Below are 27789 nucleotides of genomic sequence, written 5' to 3'. Positions count from 1 at the left end.
TCTATGGGATGGGAATCCATGGGATGGGATCCATGGGATGGGATCCATGGGATGGGATCAATGGGATGGGGATCTATAGGATGGGATCAATGGGATGGGATCCATGGGATGGGATCTATGGGATGGGATCCATGGGATGGGAATCTATGGGATGGGATCTATGGGATGGGATCCATGGGATGGGATCCATGGGATGGGATCCATGGGATGGGATCTATGGGATGGGGATCTATGGGATGGGATCCATGGGATGGGATCCATGGGATGGGATCTATGGGATGGGATCTATGGGATGGGGATCCATGGGATGGGATCTATGGGATGGGATCCATGGGATGGGGATCCATGGGATGGGATCCATGGGATGGGGATCTATGGGATGGGATCCATGGGATGGGGATCCATGGGATGGGATCCATGGAATGGGGATCTATGGGATGGGATTCATGGGATGGGGATCTATGGGATGGGATCCATGGGATGGGATCCATGGGATGGGATCCATGGGATGGGATCTATGGGATGGGGATCCATGGGATGGGATCTATGGGATGGGATCTATGGGATGGGATCCATGGGATGGGATCCATGGGATGGGGATCTATGGGATGGGATCCATGGGATGGGATCCATGGGATGGGATCTATGGGATGGGATCTATGGGATGGGATCTATGGGATGGGGATCCATGGGATGGGGATCTATGGGATGGGATCCATGGGATGGGTCCATGGGATGGGATCCTGGGATGGGATCTATGGGATGGGACCATGGATGGGATCCATGGGATGGGATCCATGGGATGGGATCCATGGGATGGGATCCATGGGATGGGGATCCATGGGATGGGATCCATGGGATGGGGATCTATGGGATGGGATCCATGGGATGGGATCCATGGGATGGGATCTATGGGATGGGGATCCATGGGATGGGATCTATGGGATGGGATCCATGGGATGGGGATCCATGGGATGGGATCCATGGGATGGGATCCATGGGATGGGGATCCATGGGATGGGATCTATGGGATGGGATCTATGGGATGGGATCCATGGGATGGGATCCATGGGATGGGATCTATGGGATGGGATCTATGGGATGGGGATCCATGGGATGGGATCCATGGGATGGGATCCATGGGATGGGGATCCATGGGATGGGATCCATGGGATGGGATCCATGGGATGGGGATCCATGGGATGGGATCCATGGGATGGGATCTATGGGATGGGATCTATGGGATGGGGATCTATGGGATGGGGATCTATGTAAATATAAGTTAAATCCATATCAAACCCATATCAAATCTATATCAAATGCATATAAAATCCATATCAAACCAATGTCAAATCCAGATCAAATCTATATCAAACCCATATGAAACCCATATAAAATCCTTATCAAACCCATATCAAACCCATATAAAATGCATATCACACCCATATCACACCCATATCAAACCCATATCACACCCGTATCAAATCCTTATCAAATCCATATCAAACCCATATCACACCTATATCAAACTCATATCAAATCCATATCAAATTGTTATCAAATCATATCAAACCCATATCACACCCATATCAAACCCATATCACACCCATATCAAATCCTTATCAAACCCATATCAAACCCATATCACACCCATATCAAATCCTTATCAAACCCATATCACACCCATATCAAAGCCATACCAAATCCATATAAATTCCTTATCAAACCCATATCACACCCATATCAAATCCATATCAAACCCATATCACACCCATATCAAATCCTTATCAAACCCATATCAAACCCACCCCCCTGTGTTAGTCCCAGGCACAGCAGCCCCTCCAGTAGGATTCCCAATCCCAATTTCTGAAACCCAGCAATTCCTGGAAATCCTCTGGATTTCTTCCCCCATTTCCATGGAATAACAAAATTATTGAATTCAAAGAATTCTTGGAGGAAGCAGCTTTAAAATCCAATCAATTCCTGCCCAAAATTCTCCAATTTTCCCTGAAAAATGAAATTACTACATCCAAAGAAGAATACTTGGAGAAAACAGGATCAGAATTCAACCAATTCCTTCTCAAAATTGCCCCATGTCCATGGAATAATAAAGTTTTGCAAAAATTGCATAAATAAATAAAAATATATATGCAAAATAAGTAAATAAAATAAAAATAAAAATATATATAAAATATGAAAACTAAGTTAAATTTAATTACTTGCATAAATTTCATAAATAAATACGATAGACTAAATAAATTACATAAATTAAATAATAAAATATATCAATAGAGAAAATAAATAAATAAATAGGTGAAATATGTCAATAAAATAAATTAAATAAATAAAATATACCTATAAAATAAATAAAACAAATAAAATAAAATAAAATAAAATAAAATAAAATAAAATAAAATAAAATAAAATAAAATAAAATAAAATAAAATAAAATAAAATAAAATATCAAGAACTCCACACTGACTTATCTTAATTACTATCCTAATTATCAGAGTATTTGTGCCTTATCTACTTCAAAATATCCCCCAAAAAATTAACAAAAGTATCAAAATAATATTTTGAGTGCAAAGAAGATAAAAATTCCCTCACCAGGACGGAGTAAATGTGGAGGCAGCGATAAACAGGAGAGAAATCCACCAAATCCTGGGCTCCAGGCACCTGGAAAATCCACCAAAAACAGGGGTGAGGAAGGGAAACTGTGAGAATTTAATTAATTTAATGAAAATAATTAATGTTCATGAGTGCAGCATTAAAATATCACCGACAGATGAGAGAAATTCTGAAAAAAAAATGGGAAAGGAGAAGGAAAAGGAAAAGGAAAAGGAGAAGGAAAAGGAGAAGGAGAAGGAGAAGGAGAAGGAGAAGGAGAAGGAGAAGGAAAAGGAAAAGGAAAAGGAAAAGGAAAAGGAAAAGGAAAAGGAAAAGGAAAAGGAAAAGGAAAAGGAAAAGGAAAAGGAAAAGGAAAAGGAAAAGGAAAAGGAAAAGGAAAAGATCAAGTAATTCAAATTTCCAACTCCTTATCAGCCCCTTATCCCAAGACAAACCAGGACAAAGGAAAAGGGATAAAAACCCCTAAATAACCAAATTTTGGGATTTCCCACATGACTGGGATGGGCAGCTCTCAGTCCTTGGCCTCTCTGCTGAGCCTGGAAGTGGGAACAGGGATAAAAACACAAAATCACCAAATTTGGGGATTTCCCAGGTTCTCCAGCCTCTTCTGCACCTCCAGGACTGCCCCAGGAGCAAGGAGCAAACCCCTGGAGACCCCAGAGCCCCCCTGGGTGCCCAGAATTCCTGATTTGGTGCTGCTGTTACCTCCTCCTCCTCCTCCTCATCCTCCACATCCAGGATCCCTGAATCCTGCTCCGACATGGGGCTGGTGTTCTTCACCTCCAGCTCCGAGCTCAATTCCTTCTTGGATTTCTTCCCCCCACTAATCCTGGGCTGCTGGGACACGATGTTGTCCAGGTTTCTCTGCTGCTGTGCCTAAATTTAAAAAACAAAAGAGATTCCACCTGGGATTGAATTTGGTTTTCTGGAAGGGGACAAAGGAGGTGGAAGGAATTCGCGCTCGGAATTCCGACACGTCGCCTTTCCCAGCCCAGATATTCCCAGCTCCATTTGCAGAGCAGCTCAGGGATTATGCACCAATCCAACCTGATTCTCCCCAAATCCCAAACCCCAAATCCCAAACCCCAAACCCCAAACCCCAGTGATGCCACATTGCTCCATGTCCAGCCCAGCTGCAGCGACATCTGCCCGTGGGCCATGTGGGGACTGTCACCCCCTGAACCTCTGGATTCCTTCCTCTTCTCCCAATTCCACACAAAACATTCCACATCTGGACCCCAGAGGTTCCTGAAAGCATTTTTGTGGGAGCCCAGGAGGGTTTGATTGCACGTTGTTGATGTGCAGAACGAGCTGTCAAAAGGTGCTGGATGGAGGGGCAGGAACACAGGGAGTTATCCCAGAAATTCCATTGAGTTATCCCAGGGATTCCATTGAGTTATCCCAGGAATTCCATTGAGTTATCCCAGGAATTCCATTGAGTTATCCCAGGAATTCCATTGAGTTATCCCAGAAATTCCATTGAGTTATCCCAGGAATTCCATTGAGTAATCCCAGGAATTCCATTGAGTTATCCCAGGGATTCCATTGAGTTATCCCAGGAATTCCATTGAGTTATCCCAGGGATTCCATTGAGTTATCCCAGGAATTCCATTGAGTAATCCCAGGGATTCCATTGAGTTATCCCAGGAATTCCATTGAGTTATCCCAGGGATTCCATTGAGTTATCCCAGAAATTCCATTGAGTTATCCCAGGGATTCCATTGAGTTATCCCAGGAATTCCATTGAGTTATCCCAGAAATTCCATTGAGTTATCCCAGGAATTCCATTGAGTTATCCCAGAAATTCCATTGAGTTATCCCAGGAATTCCATTGAGTAATCCCAGGAATTCCATTGAGTTATCCCAGGGATTCCATTGAGTTATCCCAGGAATTCCATTGAGTTATCCCAGGGATTCCATTGAGTTATCCCAGGAATTCCATTGAGTAATCCCAGGGATTCCATTGAGTTATCCCAGGAATTCCATTGAGTAATCCCAGGGATTCCATTGAGTTATCCCAGGAATTCCATTGAGTTATCCCAGGGATTCCATTGAGTTATCCCAGGAATTCTATTGAGTTATCCCAGAAATTCCATTGAGTTATCCCAGAAATTCCATTGAGTTATCCCAGGGATTCCATTGAGTTATCCCAAGGATTTCATTGAGTTATTCCAGGGATTCCATTGAGTTATCCCAGGGATTCCACTGAGTTATCCCAGGAATTCCATTGAGTTATCCCAGAGATTTTGGGGCTGTGCCCTCCTGCAAAAATTCCATTTTTTTTCCTTTGATATGGAAATAATTGACAGGAAGAGTGGCTCAGCCCCAGTTGTTGAGCAGTTGGTCGAGTTCTGGACACACAAGGAATCTCCAAGACCAAATCCAAACAAAAGCAGGGAAAAAAAAAAAAAAAACAATCCCAGGGATGTGGCAGTGCTGGGTTTGTGTGCTGGGGATACTGGGAAATAAACACTGGGAAAACCTGGAATTTATATGGATTTAGACACAGATTTAGAGAATTCCTCGACTTTAGCTGCGAATTTTTTATCTATCAGAAGGTTTGTGGGAATCATGGAAACACAGGGTGGATCTTAAAAATCCTCTGATTCCGTGGGCAAGGACACTTTCCACAAGCCCTGGTAGCTCCTGGATATTCTGGAATTCCAGGATTCAGGTAGTTCTTGCACATTCTGGAATTCCAGGATTCAGGTAATTCTTGGATATTCTGGAATTCCAGGATTCAGGGATCTCCTGGATATTCTGGAATTCCAGGATTCAGGTAATTCTTGGATATTCTGGAATTCCAGAATTCAGGTAGTGCCTGGATATTCTGGAATTCCAGGATTCAGGGATCTCCTGGATATTCTGGAATTCCAGGATTCTCTGAAGTGGCAAAAGGGACCCATCCCCTTCCCTATGGGAATGTGGCAGCCTGGATTTAGAAAAAAACAGGAAAACCAAGAGATCCATCTGCCAGTGACACCAAGGGAGAATGAAAACATTATTAATTACTATTAAAAATTGCTAATTATTAATTACTTTTGCTACCTGAACCGCAGAAACCATCAAGTTTTATCCCTGTGCAAACCTCCTAAATTATTTCCTGCTCAACACTTGGAAGTTTTAACATCCCCTCCTCCCAAAAACTAATTCAGGAGCAGCTTTGATTTTTTTGCCAGCCTCCAAATCCCTTTGGAATCTCTCCTTGGGAAGCAAAACCCCACCAGGGACTAAGGAAAATTCCTTGGAAAATCCACCTCAAACTGCTCCTCACCCTGAGCACACGCAATCAGCTTTAAATTAATTAACGAGCTGGGTAATTAATAACAAAATTCCGTGTACAAAGCCGTTCCTGGAGGTGCTGCAGCAGGAACCAGAGTGAATCCTGGATTGGGATGAGTTATCCCTTTATCCTTGTGGGATTTCTTATCCCACAGCACAACCTTGACCTCTAGTGGTTGGAAAGCAGGAGCAGCCCTGGAATTTATTTATGATTGACTCCTCCCAGCTGAGCCAGGGAACTCCCAGCCCAGCCCTTTCCAAAAAACCCTCTTCAGGGCTGAATCCCAACAATGGGAATTTTTGCAAGGAGCCCCAGAGGGAAAGGTCTGCCCAGGACCCCACGCCAGGGGAAAGGGGCGACTCTGGCCCCAGCATTTGGGACTTCAGAGGCACAGCTCTATGGAAAAGCCTTGCAACATCCCATAAAGGGAATTAGGACTTCAAACAGGGTCCTTCAGAAGAGAACACAACAAAGGGCCCTGCCCGAGTTTCCCAAGCCAGGCCTAATGAAGTTATAAGCCTGAACTCACTGGAAATTGCCCCAAAAGCCAGCCCAGTGTGTTCATTAAACCCAGCTGATGTAATCCCTGTCCCTTCAGCAGAGGGGAGAATCAAAGGGTGGGAAAAGGAGAAGCTTTGGACACGGGTTGTTGAGCAGGGAGGAGCTCAGGCAGTCATGGGAGAGGGAAATTTGGGATGAGGAGCTGCAGGAAGCTGTGCCAGCCCTCGGAGGGAAACACCCAGGACACGGAATTGGTGCCACCAAGTTCTCTCCATGGATCACCAACCTTGGTCCCACCTGTTTTCCAACAGAGATTAATCTCCCCTCACTCCAGCTCTGCACAGCAGGATGTGGCCAGCTGTCAAAATTTATAAGATCCAAACCAAATATTGATAAGAATTCATAAATTCCAGTTATTTAGAAATCAAGGAAATCTGTACTTCCAGCATTGCTCCAGGACAAGGAGCCTCACGTGGAATTTAACCCTCCCCACACTTTGATTTTGCTCTTTCAATGCAAATAAACTGATTTTTCACAAGAAGAATTTTGATCTGGATTGAATTCCGAGCAGCAGATGGGAAAATCACAGAATTCAGGAATGGTTTGGGTTAGAAGGGACCATAAAAATCCCATTTCACCCCCAGGGTCAGCTCAACTATCCCAGGTGGATCCAAATCCCAGGGACAGCCACAGCCTCTCTGTACCAGGGCCTCACTACCCTCTTTAAAAAAAAAGTACTCTCTTTAAAAATTTTTAAAAAGGAAACAAATTGTATGTCCCAACTCCCAGGTATCCTAAAAAGCAGCTGGAGGATGCACAAAAGGTTTCCAGCCCACCAGGAGCAATTTGGACCTTGAGGAACCTTCACCTTTCAGGATTTTAAATGAGATGAGATTTTCCAGGGATTTCTGCCTGAATGGCCTGACATTCTGTCAGTGGTGTTCCCAAATCCCAGCCTGGGATTTCATTCCATTTTCACTCCATTCATGCCAACCTGGGCACATTCCAGCTGCAGGAACAGGAGTGTCCTGAGCCTGGAATGATCCCAGACCTGTATCCTGCACACACCAGAAACATGGGAATGACTTTTTCATCTCCAGCTGGGCATTCCCAACCCCCCTCTCCTGGCAGGAAACAATCTGGACTGAGGTGACCTACAAGTGAGAAATGAAATATCAAATTTTCTTCAGCTTGGTGAATCAGCCAGGTTTGGGTTTCACTGTGAGCTGGGGGGAGGCCCAGAGGAAGCAGCTCTGGAGAAATTTGGGATTATCCTAAAGAACTCCCACCCCCAGCTCATTCCCAGCCCCTCCCTGGGGTGCAGCAGAACAACTTCCATGGATTCCCATGGGATCTATTTTTCCCTGGATCCATCCATGGGAAGGATCAAGCAGAGGATCATGGGGGGGTTTGGGGGTTCTGTTCCCAAAAAGGGTCTGGAGGAGCCCAGGGAAGACACCTGGGTGACACCTGGGAAAACTGATGGAACTGGGGTGACAAATCCAGTCCAAAATCCCCCCAGGTTTTGGTGAGGATTCCATTAAAGTGGGGCCACTTTGGGGTTATCTAACCCAAAATCCCCCCAGATTTTAGTGTAGTGTCCATGAAAGTGGGGCCAGTTTAGGGTTATCCAACCCAAAATCCCCCCAGATTTTGGTGAAGATTCCATGAAAGTGGCACCAGTTTAGGGTTATCCAACCCAAAATCCCCCCAGGTTTTGATTATGATTCCATTAAAGTGGTGCCAGTTTGGGATTATCTAACCCCAAATCCCCTCAGGTTTTGGTGAGGATTCCATTAAAGTGACACCAGTTTGGGGTTATCCAACCCAAAATCCCCCCAGGTTTTGGTGAGGATTCCATTAAAGTGACACCAGTTTGGGGTTATCCAACCCAAAATCCCCCCAGGTTTTGGTGAGGCTTCCACAAAAGTGGGGCCACTTTGGGGTAATCCTGTGGAATTCCCTCTGTGATCCAGGACCATCAATCCTGGCTCACTCTGCTCCATGGGATGCACAAAAAGGCAGGAGAGCCAAAGCTGGGATAAGGGGAGGTGCCCCCACTGCAGGGGCTGGAATGGGATTTAATCCCTTCAGACCCAAACCATGCTGGGATTGTTGGATGATGTAACTCCAGCCTCCTGCACATCCCTTCACTGAGGGCTCCCCCCTGCAGGATGCAGCTTTGGGGGTTTCAAACCCTAAATACAAATTCCCAGAGAGGTGTGGACTCCTCACCCCTGGGAGTGTCCCAGGCCAGGCTGGACAGGGCTTGGAGCACCCTGGGACAGTGGGAGGTGTCCCTGCCACTGGATGATTTTTAAGGTCCCTTCCAACCCAAACCAGTCTGGGATTCAAAGCCCTCAACAGGAAGGATTTTTCCTCAGCACTCCAGGATCCATCCTGAAAAAACTCCCACAAGTTTGTGAACAGCAGCTCCACCTTCCCCACCCCTCACAACCAAACCCACCCAACCCAACCAAGCTGGAGCTGAATTTTTTGTAGCTGAATTTTTCAGAGTTGGGTTTTTCAAAACAACTCAGCTCCTCGAGATCCAGTGACCCCAGCCAGAAACCTGCACCCCAATGCCAGGGAGTCATTCCCAGCTCCATGGGATCATTCCTAATATCAAGGGATCAATCCTAATGCCATGGGCTTATTCTCAATGCCATGGGATCATTCCCAGCATGATGGAGTCACTCCCAACACCATGGAGTAATTCCCAGTACCATGGGATCATGCCTAATGTCATGAGATCATTCCCATATCCATGGAGTCACTCCCACTCCACTGGGATCATTCCCAAAGCTACAGGATCATTCCCCACACCATGGGATCATTCCCAAAGCTACAGGATCATTCCCAATTCCATGGGATCATTCCCAGTGCCAAGGGCTCATTACTGTTGTCACAGGGTGATCCCCAGACCCTTGGGATCATTCCCAACACCATGGGCTCATTCCCAGCACTATGGGCTCATCACTCCCAATTCCATGGAGTCATTCCCATGCCATGGGCTCATTCCCATGCCATGGGCTTATTCTTAATGTCATGACATCATTCCCAGACTCTTGGGATCATTCTCAATACCATGGAGTAATTCCCAATGCCATGGGATCATTTCTATTGCCATGGGACTATTCCCAACACCATGGGCTCACTCCTATTGCCATGGGATCATTCCCAGTCCCTTGGGATCATTCCCAACACCATTGGGATCATTCCCAACACCATTGGGTTCATTCCCAACACCATGGGATCATTCCCCACACCATGGGATCATTCCCAGCACCATGGGATCATTCCCCACACCATGGGATCATTCCCAGCACCATGGGATCATTCCCCACACCATGGGATCATTCCCAACACCATTGGGATCATTCCCAACACCATGGGATCATTCCCAACACCATGGGATCATTCCCAACACCATGGGATCATTCCCCACACCATGGGATCATTCCCAACACCATTGGGATCATTCCCAACACCATGGGATCATTCCCAACACCATGGGATCATTCCCAACACCATGGGATCATTCCCCACACCATGGGATCATTCCCAACATCACTAGGTTCATTCCCAATGCCATGGGCTCACTCCCCATACCATGGGTTCATTCCCCACACCTTTGGGATCATTCCCAGCACCATGGGATCATTCCCCACACCATGGGATCATTCCCAACACCATGGGATCATTCCCAGACCCTTGGGATCATTCCCAGCACCATGGGATCATTCCCCACACCCTTGGGCTCATTCCCAGCACCATGGGATCATTCCCAGCACCATGGGATCATTCCCCACACCATGGGATCATTCCCAACACCATGGGATCATTCCCAGACCCTTGGGATCATTCCCAGCACCATGGGATCATTCCCCACACCCTTGGGCTCATTCCCAGACCCTTGGGATCATTCCCAGCACCATGGGATCATTCCCCACACCCTTGGGCTCATTCCCAGACCCTTGGGATCCTTCCCAAAGCCACAGGATCCTTCCCAAATCAGGCCAGGGACTCTTCCAGGCTCTGCCCCCAGAGCCACCCTAAGGAAAAGTTGTTTCACCACCCCCAGGAGGAAGGAGCTCCTTTAAAACTCCAAAATTGTTCTTTTCAGAACTTCCCCTTGTTTTCCACAGCCAAAACGCTCGAGTCTCACCTCCCCTCACCTCCACCCACCAATGTTTACTTTTGAGCAGAATCTAATTAGGATTTTCCTGATGAGACACGAGATAAGGCCGGGAGAAGGGGCTGGAGATTTAAAGGGAGCGATGATTTAAAGGCTGGCTTTGGTAGCTCTGATTAGTTCCTGCTGTGATGGTTTTACAGACCCCTCTAATGGGCTGAGACACCGAATTTTCAAATATCATTTCCCAATATCCCTAGGAATGGCATACATATTCCTTAAACAATCTTGGGGAAGATAAAAAGAGGAGGGGGGAAGGAAAAAAAAAAAAAAAAAGCAGCAGCAAAGCAGACTGGCTACGGGGGTAGGAAAAAAAAGAAGGTTAATAAAAAATGACAGTAGGGCTGGAACCCTGCCAGAGAGTCATTCCAGAGCTCTAAAATCCCCCTGGGATCAGATAAAAGCAGGGATTATTATTGCAAGGTGTAAACTGAGCACACGGCCACGGCTCCTGCTTTGAGTTTGCCCGCGGAGCCGGGACGGGGAGGGGCTGCTGCTCACTCCTTATCACTGCAGACAATTTGTTGGAGGTTTGGCTGACAAAGTTCTCCCTGGGCTCAGGAAACGAGGCCCAACAATGGGAGGGTGGTTTTCTTTTTTTGTTGTTTTTTGGTTTTTTTTTTTTTATTTTTGAACTCTATTCCAGGTCATGAAATAAAAGGAGTTGGGAAAGGCAGCGCTGGACGGGTTTGTTCTCCCCAGTGCCCTGCACAGACTCAGCCTCAATCCCCCACTCTTCATTTCCTAAAAATCCTCTTCCACCTCAGCCCATCCAGAGCTGAAATCCACCTCGGGTCTGATGTCCCAAAATATCAATTTTCCTCAAATACAAGTTTTTGGCATTGAGTGTGAGATGAGGAAAATGCAATTCCCTCTTTGCTTTGCTCTCACCCCATGATTCACCCTCACCCCTGCTCCTTTCCCAAACCTGGATTTAATCCAGGCCTAGTTCCACTGATTTTACAGCTCAACATTCCCTGGCCAGGACAAGAGCCCACCAGATTCTCAACAATTCCTGTTTGTGCTGCCCCTGGATGCCTGGAGTGTCCAGGACCAGGCTGGACTCACCTGGGACAGGTGGAGTGTCCCTGCATGGATGGGGTGGGAATGGGATGGGATTTAAGGTCCCCTCCCAACCCAAACCATCCCAGGATTCTGGAGCCAGGCTGGGAGAGCTGGGAATGTTCCCTGGAGAAGGGGAAATTCCAGGGGATGCTCAGAGTCCCTGCAGGGGCTCCAGGAGAGCTGGAATTGGGGACAAGGACACAGGGAATGGCTCCACTGGGAAAGGGGAGATGGGGCTGGGATCTTGGGAAGGAATTCCTGCCTGGGCTGGGATTCCCAGATTTGCTGGGGCTGCCCCTGGATCCCTGGGAATGTCCAAAGCCAGGCTGGACATTGGGATGTGTCCCTGCCCATGGAACTGGATGGGATCAAACCCAAGGGATGAGCTCAGCCATATTTACACCCTCAGTTCATTCAGGACCTGGGTTAATTCAGCTTTTTATACAAAACCAATTAAACCTCAGCTGTTTTGAGAAGGGAATGCTCCAGACTCTCCCTTCTAAGGAGAAATTCATCACACAAGGATTGATAAAAAGCTTTGGGCAACCACAGCCTCCAGGTCAGCTGCTTAAAAAAAAAAAAAAAAAAAAAACACTTTTTAAGAAGCTCTTTATGGCCAAAGTGTTGATTTACACTTCTGTGGGATCCAGATCTGTGGGCAGCTTCAAAGGGAGCTCAGTGCTGCGATTCCAGAGTTTATTTATCACATTTACAGAGAATGAGAATGAGCTCAAGGGAGTGAGGGCAGCAGCAGCAGGAGGAGGATGGGTGTTCCACAGGGAATTTCAAACACATGAAAATCCTCAGCCTGACAAGCTCTTGGGCAGATAAATGCTTTACAACCCATCTGAGCTGAGATGGAACTGAGATGCTTCGATTCACTTCTCCCAAGGATTTCAAACTCCTTTTCCAGCCTGGATGAAATCCCCCACCCTGGGAGCTGCTCTGAGCCCAGGCTGCTTTAACTCCCCTCCCTCTGTGAGACACAAAACCATGACTCAAACCTCCCTGGAAACTCCCACATGGTTTCACCTCTCCTCACTCTTTAATTGAGACCCAACCAAAGCCCTGAGTAAGGCAGGGAGCAGCAGAGGAATCACAACCACAGCTGGTCACAGGTGAGAGGGTCTGGAATGACTCAGGAGCACCCAAGCATGCAGGGCCTGCTCTGGGAGCTCTCCCAGGGAATTGGGATTGTTTCCCAAGCCAGGCTTTGTTCCAACACGCTCCCTGACAAGCCAGGCATGGCACAGGGAACAGGAGTTGGTTTGCTTGTTATTTTTTTGGGGTTTTTCCCCCCCCCAGTGAAACTGTTAAAAAGGAGAAATGCAGGCAGAAAGCTTTGTTTGCTCAGGAAAAGAAACAGAGGGAAAGGGAATGAGCTGGAGAGGAGAGGGGGAGTCAAAGGGACAAAATCAAACTTTGACTTAAGGAGATTCTCCCAGAGCAGTGCAGAATTACAGAATGGGGGATCAGGGTGGAACAGACCCTGCTCCAGACCTTTCCTGCTCCCCCTCAATCCAAAGGCACCCAGTGCAATTCCAGCCCCAGCACTGGAATATTCCCAGCCCCAGGAGCTCCCCTGGGCACCCTCCAGGTGCTGTCCTTGCCCAGGAAGGGGGGACCTCACCCCTCTGGATATTCAGGATAAAATCAGCCACGGGTGCTGAAGGGGGAAGGAGCTGGGCTGGAATTCCCAGGGTTTGAGGCAGGGGGAATTCTGGAAAAACCATCCCAGTGTGCTCAGCTTGGAGCTGCCCCTGCCCTGACACACACAGGGCTCTCACTCCAGCCTGATTCCAACATTTCCCACTGGTTTTCCTCCCAGTTTCCCTTCCCCAGCAGCTGCTGGTTTCCTGCCTGTCATTCCTGATTTCAGGAGCTGCTCCCCCAGCCCTGGGGCAGCCAGGGATGATCCCTCAAGGTTCTCCCCTTCTCCCTGACCCTCCCAGAGCTGCCCAGGGAGTCACCCCAGCCTGGCCTGGGATGGAATCCTTGCATCCCACTGGATGTGGGAGTTCCCCAAGGTCTGTTCCACACCCCCTCCCTGGCTCTGGCCTTTGCAGATAAAGTTCCTTTCAAGATTCTGCTTTTGTTTCCATTTCTCAGCCTGGGCTGGGGTTTGAAGGGCTCTGAGGGACTGGCCATGGCCACAGCACCTCCCAGGATGGTGCTGAATCTCCTGCAATGCACAGGACTCAAAACCCCTGGAAAAGCCCCTGGACAAAACAGGATTTGGGCTTTTAAACAGGACAACCTGTCAGTCTTTAAATGGGATCTGGGAAGAGCTGCAGAGATCCTTTGGATATAATCAGAATATCCTGAAGCATTCCCACAGAAATCTGGGATGACAGATCCCAAGGGGACACATCCAGTGATGGAGGGGGAGGGATGGGATCTGGAATGAAACCCTCATGGAATGGTTTGGGTGGGAAGGAAACCTTAAAAATCACCTTAAAAACATTAAAAACTCCCTCCCACGGTCCCAGGGGGATCCAGCCTGGCTTTGGGCACTGCCAGGGATCCAGGGGCAGCCACAGCAAATCTGGGAATCCCAGCCCAGGCAGGAATTCCTTCCCAAGATCCCAGCCCCATCTCCCCTTTCCCAGTGCAGCCATTCCCTGTGTCCTTGTCCCCAATTCCAGCTCTCCTGGAGCCCCTGCAGGGACTCTGAGCATCCCCTGGGATTTTCCCTTCTCCAGGGAACATTCCCATCTCTCCCAGCCTGGCTCCAGAATCCTGGCAGCATTTCCATGATCTCCTCTGGACTCTCTGCAGCAGCTCCACGTCCTCCTGAATTTGGGATCCAGGGCTGGGGCAGCTCTGCAGGTGGGGTCTCACCTGAGCCTGGGGCACAGGGACACAATTCCCACCTTTCCTTTGGGATCAGCCCATTCCAGCCTCACCCCCAACATCCCAAATTCTCCTCCCAGGGCTGCTCCCAGTCCCTCCTTCTCCTCCCAGCCTGGATTTGTGCTGGGATTGCCCCAGCCCAGGTGCAGCTCCAGCTCTTACCCTGTCCCAGCCCTTTGGCAGTGACCCCCCAGTGTCCATCTGTCCCCTCTCTGTCTGTCCAGCCTGAGTCAGGGATCTGCACTGACCCCTCTGCATCACATCTGTCCCTCTTCCCTTTTCCATCAAAACCTCAGGAGGAACCTGGGCAAGGACTCAGTGGAAAGCTGAACCCTAAAAAAGAACCCCCAGCACATCCCAGGAGCAGCAGCACCTCCACCTCGAGGAGATTTTAAAACATTATTTAAAAAAAATAAAAATTAAAAAGGATAAATCCTCATTGGAACAAAGCCCTTTTCATTCTGTTTGGGAATAACCCCTCTGGTTTTTTTGATGAGAAACCCACAAAGCAGCTGCCAAGGGGGCAGAGCCACAAAGAACAAAATGGCTTTTTCAGGAATAATCATCTTCCCCGGGATCCCTGAGCTTCAGGGAGCAGCAGAAGAAAGCAGAGCATGATTTGGTTAGTGCTGGTTTTAATTAATCACAGAATTAGCCAGGCCCTGCCTCCCCCAGCACAGTGACTTTAAGGAATATTTAATCCCAATATGAAAAGTTTCAACTTTACAGAAGAGCTTCAATTTCATTTTCCTGCCTTCACTTCACAAAGATCCCTCTGATAATGTGAAATATTCTCTTGATAAATACTTTTTTTTTTTTTTTCCTAAGCACTGGGGCGTGAGGGTTGGGGGATTTAGAGAAGAGATTACAGCAGAGAAAAATGAAATTATACATTCAGCACTCAGCACTGCTCTCCAAAACCAACTCTCCCAACTGAAATCACTTCTTGTGGTCTTTTTTAACATAAAAATGAACTTAGTCAACACATTACATAATTCTCCTCTCCCACAGTATGTTCCCAGGATTTTTTTCTCCCTGCATCCATCAATAATATTTCACTCACACCACAATTTTTAGGACTGAACCTAAAAAGATTTTTAAGTCCTGGGTGATAAATCAAAACCTGATCTCATCTTGCTGCTGTAAATTCACTTCATGCTCAGCCTTGAAAGCACCACAAGTTATTGCAGAAAATTCAAATTATGCTTTTAAAAATGAAGAAAAAAAGAAAAAGAAAAAAATCTCTCCTTTTTTTTTTCTGAGTGCTCCAAGCTGAGGAATCCAGATCTGATTCCCTGGTGTGACCTGCCCTCTAAAGGCAGCTGGGCAAACTACAAAGAGATTTTTCAGCCATCCCAAAAGCTTTGGAGGGCTGAATTTTCCTTTTCTTTCCCTCCCTGGCTTCTCCCCCTGTCCCAAGCAGGGGCCAAAGCTCAGCTTAACCAGGCTCAGCCCAGCCAGGACCAGCCTAAACTCCAGGAAATCCCCAGGACAGAGCCTGGCTCTGCCTCTGGGCACTGAGGGAGGAGCAGCAGCCAGGATTGAACCCAGGCCTAATTCCATGGATTTCACACTTCAGCATTCCTGGGCAGGACAGGGGAATCTGTGCCACCAGATCCCCAAAAACTCCAGTTTGTGCTTCCCCAAATCCCCAACAATCCCCATTTGTGCAGCCCCAAATTCCCAACAATTCCCATTTGTGCTTCCCCAAATTCCCAACAATCCCCATTTGTGCAGCCCCAAATTCCCAACAATTCCAGTCTGTGCCTCCCCAAATTCCCAACAATCCCCATTTCTGCAGCCCCAAATTCCCAACAATCCCCATTTCTGCAGCCCCAAATTCCCAACAATCCCCATTTCTGCTGCCCCAAATTCCCATCAATCCCCATTTCTGCAGCCCCAAATTCCCCAAATTCCCAACAATCCCCATTTGGGTCCCTGGCAGTGCCAGCCTGGATCCACCTGGGATGGGGGGAGGGGGTGAAGCTGGATGGGATTTGGGGTCCCTTCCCACCAACCCATCCCATGAACATCCCAAGCATCAATAAATTGGGATTTAAGCAGATCCCACAGTTTAAGATCCTCCATCCCACCACAGCAGGGATGCTGGAACAGCCTGGCCTCATTCTGTGGACACCACAACGAAATCCTGGCTCAAAAATAACTTTATAAATACTAAAAAGGTAAAATCCCAACGATGGCAATCCCAGGATGATCAGCAGAGCCTCCCTCAGCCAGGAAATCCAGTCTGGACCCTCCCCACCCCTCCTTGCCCAAAGTCTGAAACTCCCAAATTACAATCCTGCTTTTTAAGAGCTCAAAATAAACAGCAGCTTGTACCAGAGGGGGAAAAAAAAATTAAATTAAAAAAAAAAAGGGCAATTAGAAAGTCAGAATTCCTCCAAGTTCTTGTTAGTAAAAGTTTTATATCCCTCCAACATGTGGCACTCCAGGAGAAAAGCTGGCAGAGGGGAAAATCCCTGGTCCACCTTTCCTGAGCACAGCAACGTTCCAGCCTTGGCCAAGGTGGTTCCTATTAACAGCTTTTTTTTCTTTTTTTCTTTTTTTTTTTTTTTTTTTTTCCATTTGAAATTTACTGGTTAATTTTATGGCAACAAATCAAGGGAGCTGTGGATTATAAATGTATTAAGGATTAAAAAAAAAAAAACAACTCTGGAAATAAAAATAAAAAAAAAAAACCAGGGAAAAGTCTCACACCTCCCCTCCAGCCCTTTCCAATTTTCATTTATGGGACTTTAAAAAGGGGAAAGTGGAGCTGGGAGGTCCCTACAAGTGCCACACGTGTGGCATCCCTGGGAATGAGAGAAATTTATGGAGCCATCCCCTCTTCCAGGTGATCAACTCCACCTGCTACTGGAACAGGGAAAAAAAAAATCCCTTTTTCCCAGTGAATTTCCTCTGCCTGCAGGATGGGGAGGGTGGAATTCCAAAGGGTTTAAGGGCTCTGCCTCCAGCTGCAGTTAATGGGGCTGCACCTGCTCTTCACAAGGTGTGAATGGGACCCCCCAAAGAGCTCAGAGGCTCCAGCCTTGATCCCAGGGAGCCAGGGGGGGATAAATCCAGCTGGGAAAAGGTTTGGGAGCAGAACATGGAACCCTCAGAACTGGGAAAGGCCACGAGGTTCAGCCAGAGCAGGAGCTGGGCTGGGGCAATCCCAGCACAAATCCAGGCTGGGAGGAGAAGGAGGGACTGAGAGCAGCCCTGGGAGGAGAATTTGGGGTGTTGGGGGTGAGGCTGGAATGGGCTGATCCCAAAGGAAAGGTGGGAATTGTGTCCCTGTGCTCCAGGCTCAGGTGAGACCCCACCTGCAGAGCTGCCCCAGCCCTGGATCCCAAATTCAGGAGGACGTGGAGCTGCTGCAGAGAGTCCAGAGGAGATCATGGAAATGCTGCCAGGATTCTGGAGCCAGGCTGGGAGAGCTGGGAATGTTCCCTGGAGAAGGGAAAATTCCAGGGGATGCTCAGAGTCCCTGTGGGGGCTCCAGGAGAGCTGGAATTGGGGACAAGGACACAGGGAATGGCTGCACTGGGAAAGGGGAGATGGGGCTGGGATCTTGGGAAGGAATTCCTGCCTGGGCTGGGATTCCCAGATTTGCTGCCCCTGGAGCCCTGGCAGGGATTTGGATTCCTCTGGGATAATGGGATGTGTCCCTGGGTGGGAATGGGATGGGATTTAAGGTCCTTCCATCCCAATCCATTTGGGATTTTGGGATTCCTCTGACAAAGAACACGTGGGCTAAAGAACAAGGTGACTCAAATCCTGCTGGTTTTCCAGCAGGTTCAGTGGAATTTCTGCAGTGAAATCCCAGCTGGGATGTGGCCAGGCTGAGGCTCTGGGACAGCTCCTGGCTCAGCTGGACACTGGGATGTCCCAAATTCCTGCTGGGAATGGCTGTCCCTGCAGGACAACCTGGACTGCAGCAGGGACTGAGAATGGGAAAATGGGATAATGGGATGGGACAGGGGAGCAGAGACAGCACTGATTGCAGGAAATGGGAGAAAAAAATGGAAAAAAAGGGGAGGAAAAGGGAAAAGTCAACGTTCACCTGCCAGTGTCTGAGCTCCACCCACAGCTGCCAAGGGCAGAGCAACCCCCAAGCCCTTGGTCACAGCTGGGATCAAAGGGAATCAAAACAACCTGAGCTTCACTCAACCCCTGTGTTCCCAATCCTGAATTTCATTCCTTACTGGAGAGGGAACAGTTCCCTTAATTCCTGGGGGTTTTAGTGGGATGTTTGTTCCCTGTTCAGCTCAGAACCATAAAATTCAGATTATTTTAGGCAATCAGGTGACAGCTGAGGAAGAAAAAGATGGGAGAGAATTCCAGGCAGCCCCAAAAACACCTTCCAGCCTCATCCCAATCCACTGGAATTGCCCAGAGCTCCCAGGAATGGGAGCAGGGAAGAATCCCACCCAAAAATGTCCTTTATTTTCCCCCAAGCCAGTGCCTGGGAGAGCCCCTGCCAGAACAACCCCAAAGATTTGCTCCTGCAAATAATCAGAAAAAAAAATCTTCAAGGACCTGGAGCCTCCTCATCCTCCAAATAAATTCCAAGCTGCTTTTTTCTTCCCTTTCCAAGTGGAGTGGAAAAGAGAGATCCTCCCTTCTCCCAAACTCTTCAGAATGTTCTTCAAACGTTTTGGAGATGCTTCAAGAGAAAGCACTGAAGAAATAAGAAGCAGGATTTCATCCCAAAGCCTTGCAGCTCATTCCAGCCTCACTCCCTGCTCCCAAATCCCTCCTGCTTTATTTAAGGTGCTGCTGCTCCAAAACCTTGAGAACCTCAAGAGTTTTGTCCTGCAGGGTTTGTAAATCCTTTTTTTTTTTTTTTTTTCCCTGATTTGTGAGTGGAACCAAAGGTTTTTCCACACTCCTGGAAGGGATATTCAGGAAAATTAGGCTGTGGATGAGCCCCTGTCCCAAGCCTGGACTGCCCAGTCTGACACTAATGAAAAATAAGGAGCTCCCAGCACAGCAAGGAAACACCAAAAATGTGCTCCTAATTTCCAGCAGGAAAATGTCTGGGATCTGCCCCTTTTCCAGCCAGCCTTTAAAAAATAAAATAAAATTATAAAATCTCCCCCAGCCCAGAATGCTCAGGGGGATCCTGCTCAGTTCTTTCTTCCCAAAGTTGGGCTATAAAATATAAACCTTGGGGAGTATTTTGGATTCAGGGAAATATGAGAAATATGGAATTTTCAAAAAAAAAACCAACCAGGAAGCCAGGTTCTGGCTGTGCCTCCAAGGATGGGTCCAGTTAAATGTTGGGAGAGTGGGAAAAGGGGAACTCTTGGAATTGTGTGGGAGAATTCAAGGAATTTATCAGAGCTTGGACAGGTCTTGGAGGAACTTGGGATAGTGGGAATTGTGTCCTTGAACTGGGATGGGATAATGGGATAATGGGATCTTGGGAAGAAATTCCTGCCTGTGAAGGAGAGAAAAAACCAATCCCTGCCCCTCTAAGTGCATCCCATATTTTTCCAAAGAGTAAAAAAAGTTCTCAGCACTCCCAGCCCAGGATTTCCCCTCACTCTCTTTAGCCCTGACAATAAAATATTCCAACCATTCCATTTCTCCCATTCCCATAAATCCCTTCCCTGATTTTTTTTCTATCAGTCCATCCCCAAGAGTTTCATGTCAGGGAAGAAAAGCTTCCTCAAAATCTTAACAAAAAAACAGGATTTCACCCCTGGGATTTCATGGATTGCTCCTCTCCAAGGAGAGGTTTGCAGCTCACTGCAGGAGGAAAAATTATTATTTTTGTGAGCCAGGAGGAGAAACACCAACAACATCCTACACTGATCCCACCAAAAATCCTACAGCTCCCTATCCTGAAAAAAAAAAAAAAAAACCACAGGACAATTTGTTTGACACTGGAAAAGTCAAGGGATTGGAAAGAAGAAAATTCCTCTGCAGAAGAAGATTCCAAAATGGAAGATTTCAAAGGAGAAAAAATGATTCCAAAGGAGAAAGAGAAGACTTCAAAAAAGATGAAGATGATTCTCGAGAATATTCCAAAGGAGATGAAGAAGAAGAAAAGAAGAAGAAAAGAGGAAGAAGAAAAAAAGAGAAAGGAGAAGAAAAGGAGAAGAAGAAAATTATTCCCAAGAAGGAGATTCTAAAGAAGATTCAGAAAAGATTCAGAAGATGGTGATGATGATGATTCCCAAGAAGAAGGAAATTATTCCCAAAGAAGAAGATTCCAAGGAAAATTCAGATTATTCAGAAGATTCAGAAGATGATGATGATTCCTAAGAAAAAAAAAATGATTCCCAAGGAGATTCCAAAGAATATTCAGAAGATGAAGAAGAAGGAGGAGAAGAAGATTCAGAAGATGATGATGATGATGATTCCCAAGAAGAAGGAAACTATTCCCAAGAAGGAGATTCCAAAGAAGATTCAGAGAAGATTCAGAAGATGATGATGATGATGATTCCCAAGAAGAAGGAAATTATTCCCAAGAAGATTCCAAGGAGATCCATCCGTGGATGTGGCTTCCCTGGGAAGGGAATTTGGCTGCTCTCCTCAAAGGGGGAGGAAATTCAAATTCAAATTCCCACGTGGGAAATGTGGAACAGAAGGAAAACTGAAGATCCTGGTGCTCAGGAGGGAAGGGATCAGTGAACCCTGGCACCAACCAAAGCCTGGCTTAAAGAGCAAATCCCTGAGCAGGGCTTAGACCTTAGGAGAGACCTGGAGGAAGGGAAAAGTGGGAATTGCCACAGCAGGGAGGAGTGGGGACAGCCAGGAATGGGAGATGGAGTTCAGGAAGATAAAGAGGCCACCAGGGGAGGGACAGGAAAGATCAGAGCCCTGATGGGGAGGGATGGAAAAGCCACTCTGAGGAGGTGGCATCATCTCTGGAGACAAGGGAATTTCAGACTGGAAGGTGAATAAACATTGGAAACACCTAAATGGTGAGGAAAAGAAATATCTCAACAAGGGTGTGAGCTCCAGAGCAAGGAGAGGTGGGATTCATCCTTATCCCAAAAGAATGGCCAAACACCATCTAAAAACATGGTCAGTTAGATGATGGAATATCTTTATATTTCATGGAATCCCAGCTGGGCTGGGCTGGAGGTACCTTCAAACATCAAAAACATCTCCAGAATCCCACCCTGTCCAACCTGGCTGGAATGGGGATGGGGCACCCACCCCCATTTAAAGACATTTCTAGAAATTAACTCCTCATGTCTCATTTAAAGCAACTTCCCTGCAGCTCCAGCCTCAGCCCTGTCCCTCCCACCAGGCCCTGCCATGAAATCTGCCCCTGTTGATGGGGATGCCACAAGCCCTGGGATCCTGACTGGGAAGATTCAGGGCTGGAATTCTCCTGCAAACTGGGCAAACTGGGCTCGGGTTTGCTGGGAGCTGGGGCAGTTGAACACAATGGTAAACAACTCCTGTGGTCTGGATCTGGAACAGATCTGGGGGCAGGAGAAGGGGCCCAGCAGGGGGGATTTGATCTGATCCATGCCCAAAACCCTTCCCATGCCCCAAGCCAGCCCTGCATGGGCTGACCAGTGAAGCAATCCCCCACCATTTGCTCCTGCCAGAAAGGGAAGCTTGTTTTCCCACAATCCTGGGATCAATAAACCTCCTCAATAGCCACATAAAACTCCTTTCATCCCTTCCTTCCCTCCAGAAAAGGTGGCAGCTGCCACCCCAAATGACCAATCCCACTGACCAGAGGGTCAGTGCCCACGCCTTGGGATCAACTCCCAGCCCCACCACGAAGTCCCAAACAACAAGTGAGTGCAGCTCCTCACCCCAAAAGCTGTGGCTGTGCTTTGTGGGTCCTCTGGAAAGAGTTACCAAAGATAAAACAATCTTTCCATCTTCTGATTTAAAAGGGACTTCTGGGCAATGTCTGTCTTAAAACTCAATATAAATTTGCATTTCTCCCTGGAGGCTCCTCGTTGCAAAGGGTTCCCATTGGGCTTTAACAATGCCCCTGCCCTTTTTTGGGGGAACAATGACAAATCCTCCTCCCCTTGATGGATGCTCGTTGCCTACAGAAGTCAAACAGTAAAAATGTGAAAGGCTTTGGAGCATCCACGATGTTCCTACCAAATTCCTCAGGCTCAGCCAGGCAGGCAGGAGCCAGGAGTGGGCACAAGGGGTGAGGATGTGCTGAAAGAGATCCCAATCTCAGCAGCAAACCCATCCCAGCTTCCTGCCACTGCTCTTCTGGGGGGCTTTCAGCAGAGATTCCAGAGCCTGGCACGGGGCAGGGGAACAATGGAAGGGAAGGGAAGGGAGTTGAGGCACTTCTGAGCCTCAAGTGTGGCTCAGGCAAACTTCAGAGATGCATTCATCTTCTGAGAGAGCTGCTGCCATCCTGCTGGGAGGTCCTGTCACATCCCAGGATTTACAGAGCCCTGGGAAGATAACGCTGAGCATCGGCAGCGGGGAGGATCCTCTGCTCTGCAGAGAAACAGAACCCATCCCAAAAAACCCCTCCCAAAAATCCCTGCCAGCCCCAGCCCTGCCTGTCCCAGAGCTGCAGGTGGCACCTCCATCCCAAACAGCCTCCAGAAGGGGCAGGAGCAAAGGAGAAATTCCTGCAGAGCTGCAGGGAGCTCAGAGGGAGGAGAGGATCTGCACAACCCCAAACAAAATCCCAAATGCCAATGGAACAATCCCAAAACTGCTGCCACAGGGGGGTTGGGGCCTCAGCAAAACCAAAATGGATCATGCTGGACCCTCATTAGTTTGTGTTGATAATTAAACACTGCATGAGCAGATTAAAGGCACGATTTCTAATCAAAGAGACCCAAACTCAAGTTTTTGGTCTCCTTTGGCTGAGGGCTCAGCCCAAGATTCCCATTTTACCATCCTGACCCTCAGGGAAAATCAAAACTTATTAAAATTCAGCAGCAACTGCCCACCCTAAACATCCACAGAAAACAGATTTTTCCAGTGGTTTTCACACCTGTCCCACATCTAAACCTCTTTTTTTCCACTTTGAAGCCAAACCCTGGGATCTCCCCTTCCATCCCACCTGCCCAGGGTTAAATCAAACTCATCCCCTGACTCATCCCAAGCTGAGCTGATCACAGTGATCCATGGAAAAGAGGAAAGCAGAAAAAAAAATGAATAAAAGGACAAATGAATAAATGAGTAAATGGATAAATGGATAAAAGGATAAATGAATAAATGAATAAATGAATAAAAGGATAAATGGATAAATGAATAAAAGGATAAATGAATAAATGGATCAATGAGTAAATGGAAAAATGGATAAAAGGATAAATGAATAAATGAATAAAAGGATAAATGGATAATGGATAAATCAGTACATGGATAAATGGATAAATTAATAAATCGATAAATGAGTAAATGGATAAATTAATAACTGGAAAAATGAATAAACTCCACATTTGCTCCTCTCATCCAGTTTTTCTTTGCACCATGAACAGGTTCCCCATCACCACCATTTCTCCCAGCACCAACATTTCCAGAAATGCAGATTTTCCTTGGGCATTTGGCAGCACTGCAGGAATATCCTGAAATATTCCTCAACCTCCAGCAATAAAAAACTCCAACCCTGAGTATTTAACCAAGGCACCTCGACCCGCTTTGTATAAACCCAAAATCACAACTTTTGATTACAAAAAAAAAAAAAATGCGGATGCAAAATTCAGGGGTTTTGCTCTTAGTTGTGGGTTGGGCTTTTAGGACAGCAAAATAATGAGATTGCAGCAGGTAAGAATAAAGCAACAAAATTCCCAATAACCCCAAAAAAACAACACCAAAAGAGCGACGGGAAAAAAAAAAAAAAAAAAAGGAATTTCTGCGGCTCTGGCTTTGAAGAGTTTTTCACATCCCTCTCCATAGGATCAGAGCACTGCATTGATATAAAACAAATGTAGAGACAGGCTGGGAGAGGCTCTGGGAAGATTGGGAGCAGAAAGGAGGAGTTGCCACGATAAGGGAACAGGAGCCATCCCCGCCCTCCTGGGCAGCAGCTTTTAATTACACTGCAATAAGCAACTCTGTGTGTGCATCCTGCAGGATTTACTAGATGGCTTCTTTAAATTCTAAGCCAAGCTGTGTTTTTGTTGGTTTGTTGTTTTTTTTTTTTTTTTAAGGGAAAAAAAAATCAAGCAGGTTTTTTTTTTTTTTTTCAAAAATAATTAAAAATAGAAACGGCGCTGCAGCGAACATTTGGAAAATTTTTGGGAGTCGATTTGTTTATTGGGACTCCAACTGATTTTAATGAAAAACATGGTTATGATTTGGGAAAAAAAAAAAAAGCAGGACTTTTAAGTTTTGCATAAGGAAAAGGCCCTACAATGCAAGCTCCAGGGCAGTTTGGGAATAAAAATAAAATAAAATAAAATAAAAAACCAAATCTGAAATGGTCACCGGGGCTGGGCGGCCAAACCCCCTCCTGGAAACCCCAAAGATGTGGTTCCAAAGCATCCCAGGCATCCCCAGCAAGTGAAACTGGAGGGAGGGAAGGATGTTCCCAATGTTTCCTGTGTTCCTGCTGAAAGTGGAAGCAGATGAGCCCAGCAGAGCTCTGTGTGTGCGGGGTCATGGAACGGCTGCAGGATGGGACCCAGCTCAAACTGGGAGGGGCCAGGCTGGGAAAATGGGGACATCCCCCACAGAGCATCCCATAGAGCATCCTACAGATCAGAGAGCACCCACAGAGCACCCATAGAGCACCCATAGAGCATCCCACAGAGCATCCCACAGAGCATCCCATAGAGCATCCTACAGATCAGAGAGCACCCACAGAGCATCCCACAGAGCATCCACAGAGCATCCTATAGAGCATCCCATAGAGCATCCCATAGAGCATCCCATAGAGCATCCCACAGAGCACCCACAGAGCACCCACAGAGCATCCCATAGAGCATCCCATAGAGCATCCCATAGAGCATCCCACAGAGCATCCCACAGAGCATCCCATAGAGCATCCCATAGAGCATCCCACAGAGCATCCCACAGAGCATCCTACAGATCAGAGAGCACCCACAGAGCACCCACAGAGCATCCCATAGAGCATCCCACAGAGCATCCTACAGATCAGAGAGCACCCACAGAGCACCCACAGAGTATCCCACAGAGCATCCCATAGAGCATCCCACAGAGCACCCACAGAGCATCCCATAGAGCATCCCATAGAGCATCCCATAGAGCATCCCATAGAGCATCCCACAGAGCATCCCATAGAGCATCCAGAGCATCCCACAGAGCATCCTACAGATCAGAGAGCACCCACAGAGCACCCACAGAGCATCCCATAGAGCATCCCACAGAGCATCCTACAGATCAGAGAGCACCCACAGAGCACCCACAGAGTATCCCACAGAGCATCCCATAGAGCATCCCACAGAGCACCCACAGAGCATCCCATAGAGCATCCCATAGAGCATCCCATAGAGCATCCCACAGAGCATCCCACAGAGCATCCCATAGAGCATCCCACAGAGCATCCCATAGAGCATCCAGAGCATCCCACAGAGCATCCTACAGATCAGAGAGCACCCACAGAGCACCCACAGAGCATCCCATAGAGCATCCCACAGAGCATCCTACAGATCAGAGAGCACCCACAGAGCATCCCACAGAGCATCCTACAGATCAGAGAGCACCCACAGAGCACCCATAGAGCATCCCACAGAGCATCCCATAGAGCATCCAGAGCATCCCATAGAGCATCCTATAGAGCATCCCATAGAGCATCCCACAGAGCATCCCACAGAGCATCCCATAGAGCATCCCACAGAGCATCCCATAGAGCATCCAGAGCATCCCACAGAGCATCCTATAGAGCATCCCATAGAGCATCCCACAGAGCATCCCACAGAGCATCCCATAGAGCATCCCACAGAGCATCCTATAGAGCATCCCATAGAGCATCCCACAGAGCATCCCATAGAGCATCCTACAGATCAGAGAGCACCCACAGAGCACCCACAGAGCACCCACAGAGCATCCCACAGAGCATCCAGAGCATCCCATAGAGCATCCCATAGAGCATCCCACAGAGCATCCCACAGAGCATCCCATAGAGCATCCCATAGAGCATCCAGAGCATCCCACAGAGCATCCCATACAGCATCCCACAGAGCATCCTATAGAGCATCCCACAGAGCATCCCATAGAGCATCCTATAGAGCATCCCATAGAGCATCCCACAGAGCATCCCACAGAGCACCCACAGAGCATCCTATAGAGCATCCCACAGAGCATCCTATAGAGCATCCCATAGAGCATCCTACAGATCAGAGAGCACCCACAGAGCACCCACAGAGTATCCCATAGAGCATCCCACAGAGGATCCCACAGAGCATCCCACAGAGCATCCTATAGAGCATCCCATAGAGCATCCCACAGAGCATCCCATAGAGCATCCACAGAGCATCCCACAGAGCATCCTATAGAGCATCCCATAGAGCATCCCACAGAGCATCCCACAGAGCATCCCACAGAGCATCCTATAGAGCATCCCATAGAGCATCCCATAGAGCATCCCACAGAGCATCCCACAGAGCATCCCATAGAGCATCCCATAGAGCATCCCATAGAGCATCCTATAGAGCATCCCACAGAGCATCCTATAGAGCATCCCACAGAGCATCCCACAGAGCATCCTATAGAGCATCCCACAGAGCATCCCATAGAGCATCCCATAGAGCATCCCACAGAGCATCCCATAGAGCATCCAGAGAGCATCCAGAGCATCCCACAGAGCATCCCATAGAGCATCCCATAGAGCATCCTATAGAGCACCCACAGAGCATCCTATAGAGATCCCATGGACATCCCATATATATCCCACAGATATCCCACAGAGATCCCATAGACATCTCATAGAGATCCCACAGAGATCCCATAGAGATCCCACAGAGATCCCTTAGAGATCCCTTAGAGATCCCTTAGAGATCCCACAGAGATCCCATAGAGATCCCACAGAGATCCCATAGAGATCCCACAGAGCATCCCAAAGAGCATCCCACAGAGATCCCACAGAGATCCCACAGAGATCCCATAGAGATCCCATAGACATCCCAAAGAGCATCCCACAGAGATCCCACAGAGATCCCACAGAGATCCCATAGAGATCCCATAGACATCCCATAGAGCATCCCACAGAGATCCCACAGAGCATCCCACAGAGATCCCATAGAGATCCCATAGAGCATCCCATAGAGATCCCATGGACATCCCATAGAGATCCCACAGAGATCCCATAGAGATCCCATAGAGCATCCCACAGAGATCC

The 27789-nt window shown here is 47.6% G+C and overlaps 1 protein-coding gene across 3 annotated transcripts in view; it reads right to left on the bottom strand.

The window, feature by feature from the left end:
• EXOC6B (exocyst complex component 6B) overlaps nucleotides 1–27789 on the bottom strand; it is a 171631-nt gene that overhangs the window by 82151 nt on the left and 61691 nt on the right. For all 3 annotated transcript variants that reach the window (XM_079333105.1, XM_079333106.1, XM_079333107.1), the window contains 2 exons: nucleotides 3334–3504; nucleotides 2608–2676 (listed from right to left, as the gene is read on the bottom strand). In XM_079333105.1, coding sequence (XP_079189231.1) covers nucleotides 2608–2676; nucleotides 3334–3504 — 240 coding nt within the window. The remainder of the gene's footprint in view (nucleotides 1–2607; nucleotides 2677–3333; nucleotides 3505–27789) is intronic.

The sequence above is a fragment of the Erithacus rubecula genome (assembly GCF_903797595.1).
Source record: "Erithacus rubecula genome assembly, contig: scaffold_141_arrow_ctg1, whole genome shotgun sequence".
Lineage (NCBI taxonomy): Eukaryota > Metazoa > Chordata > Aves > Passeriformes > Muscicapidae > Erithacus > Erithacus rubecula.
Note: the sequence above shows the minus strand (reverse complement) of the source record. Positions and strands in the feature narration are given on the sequence as shown.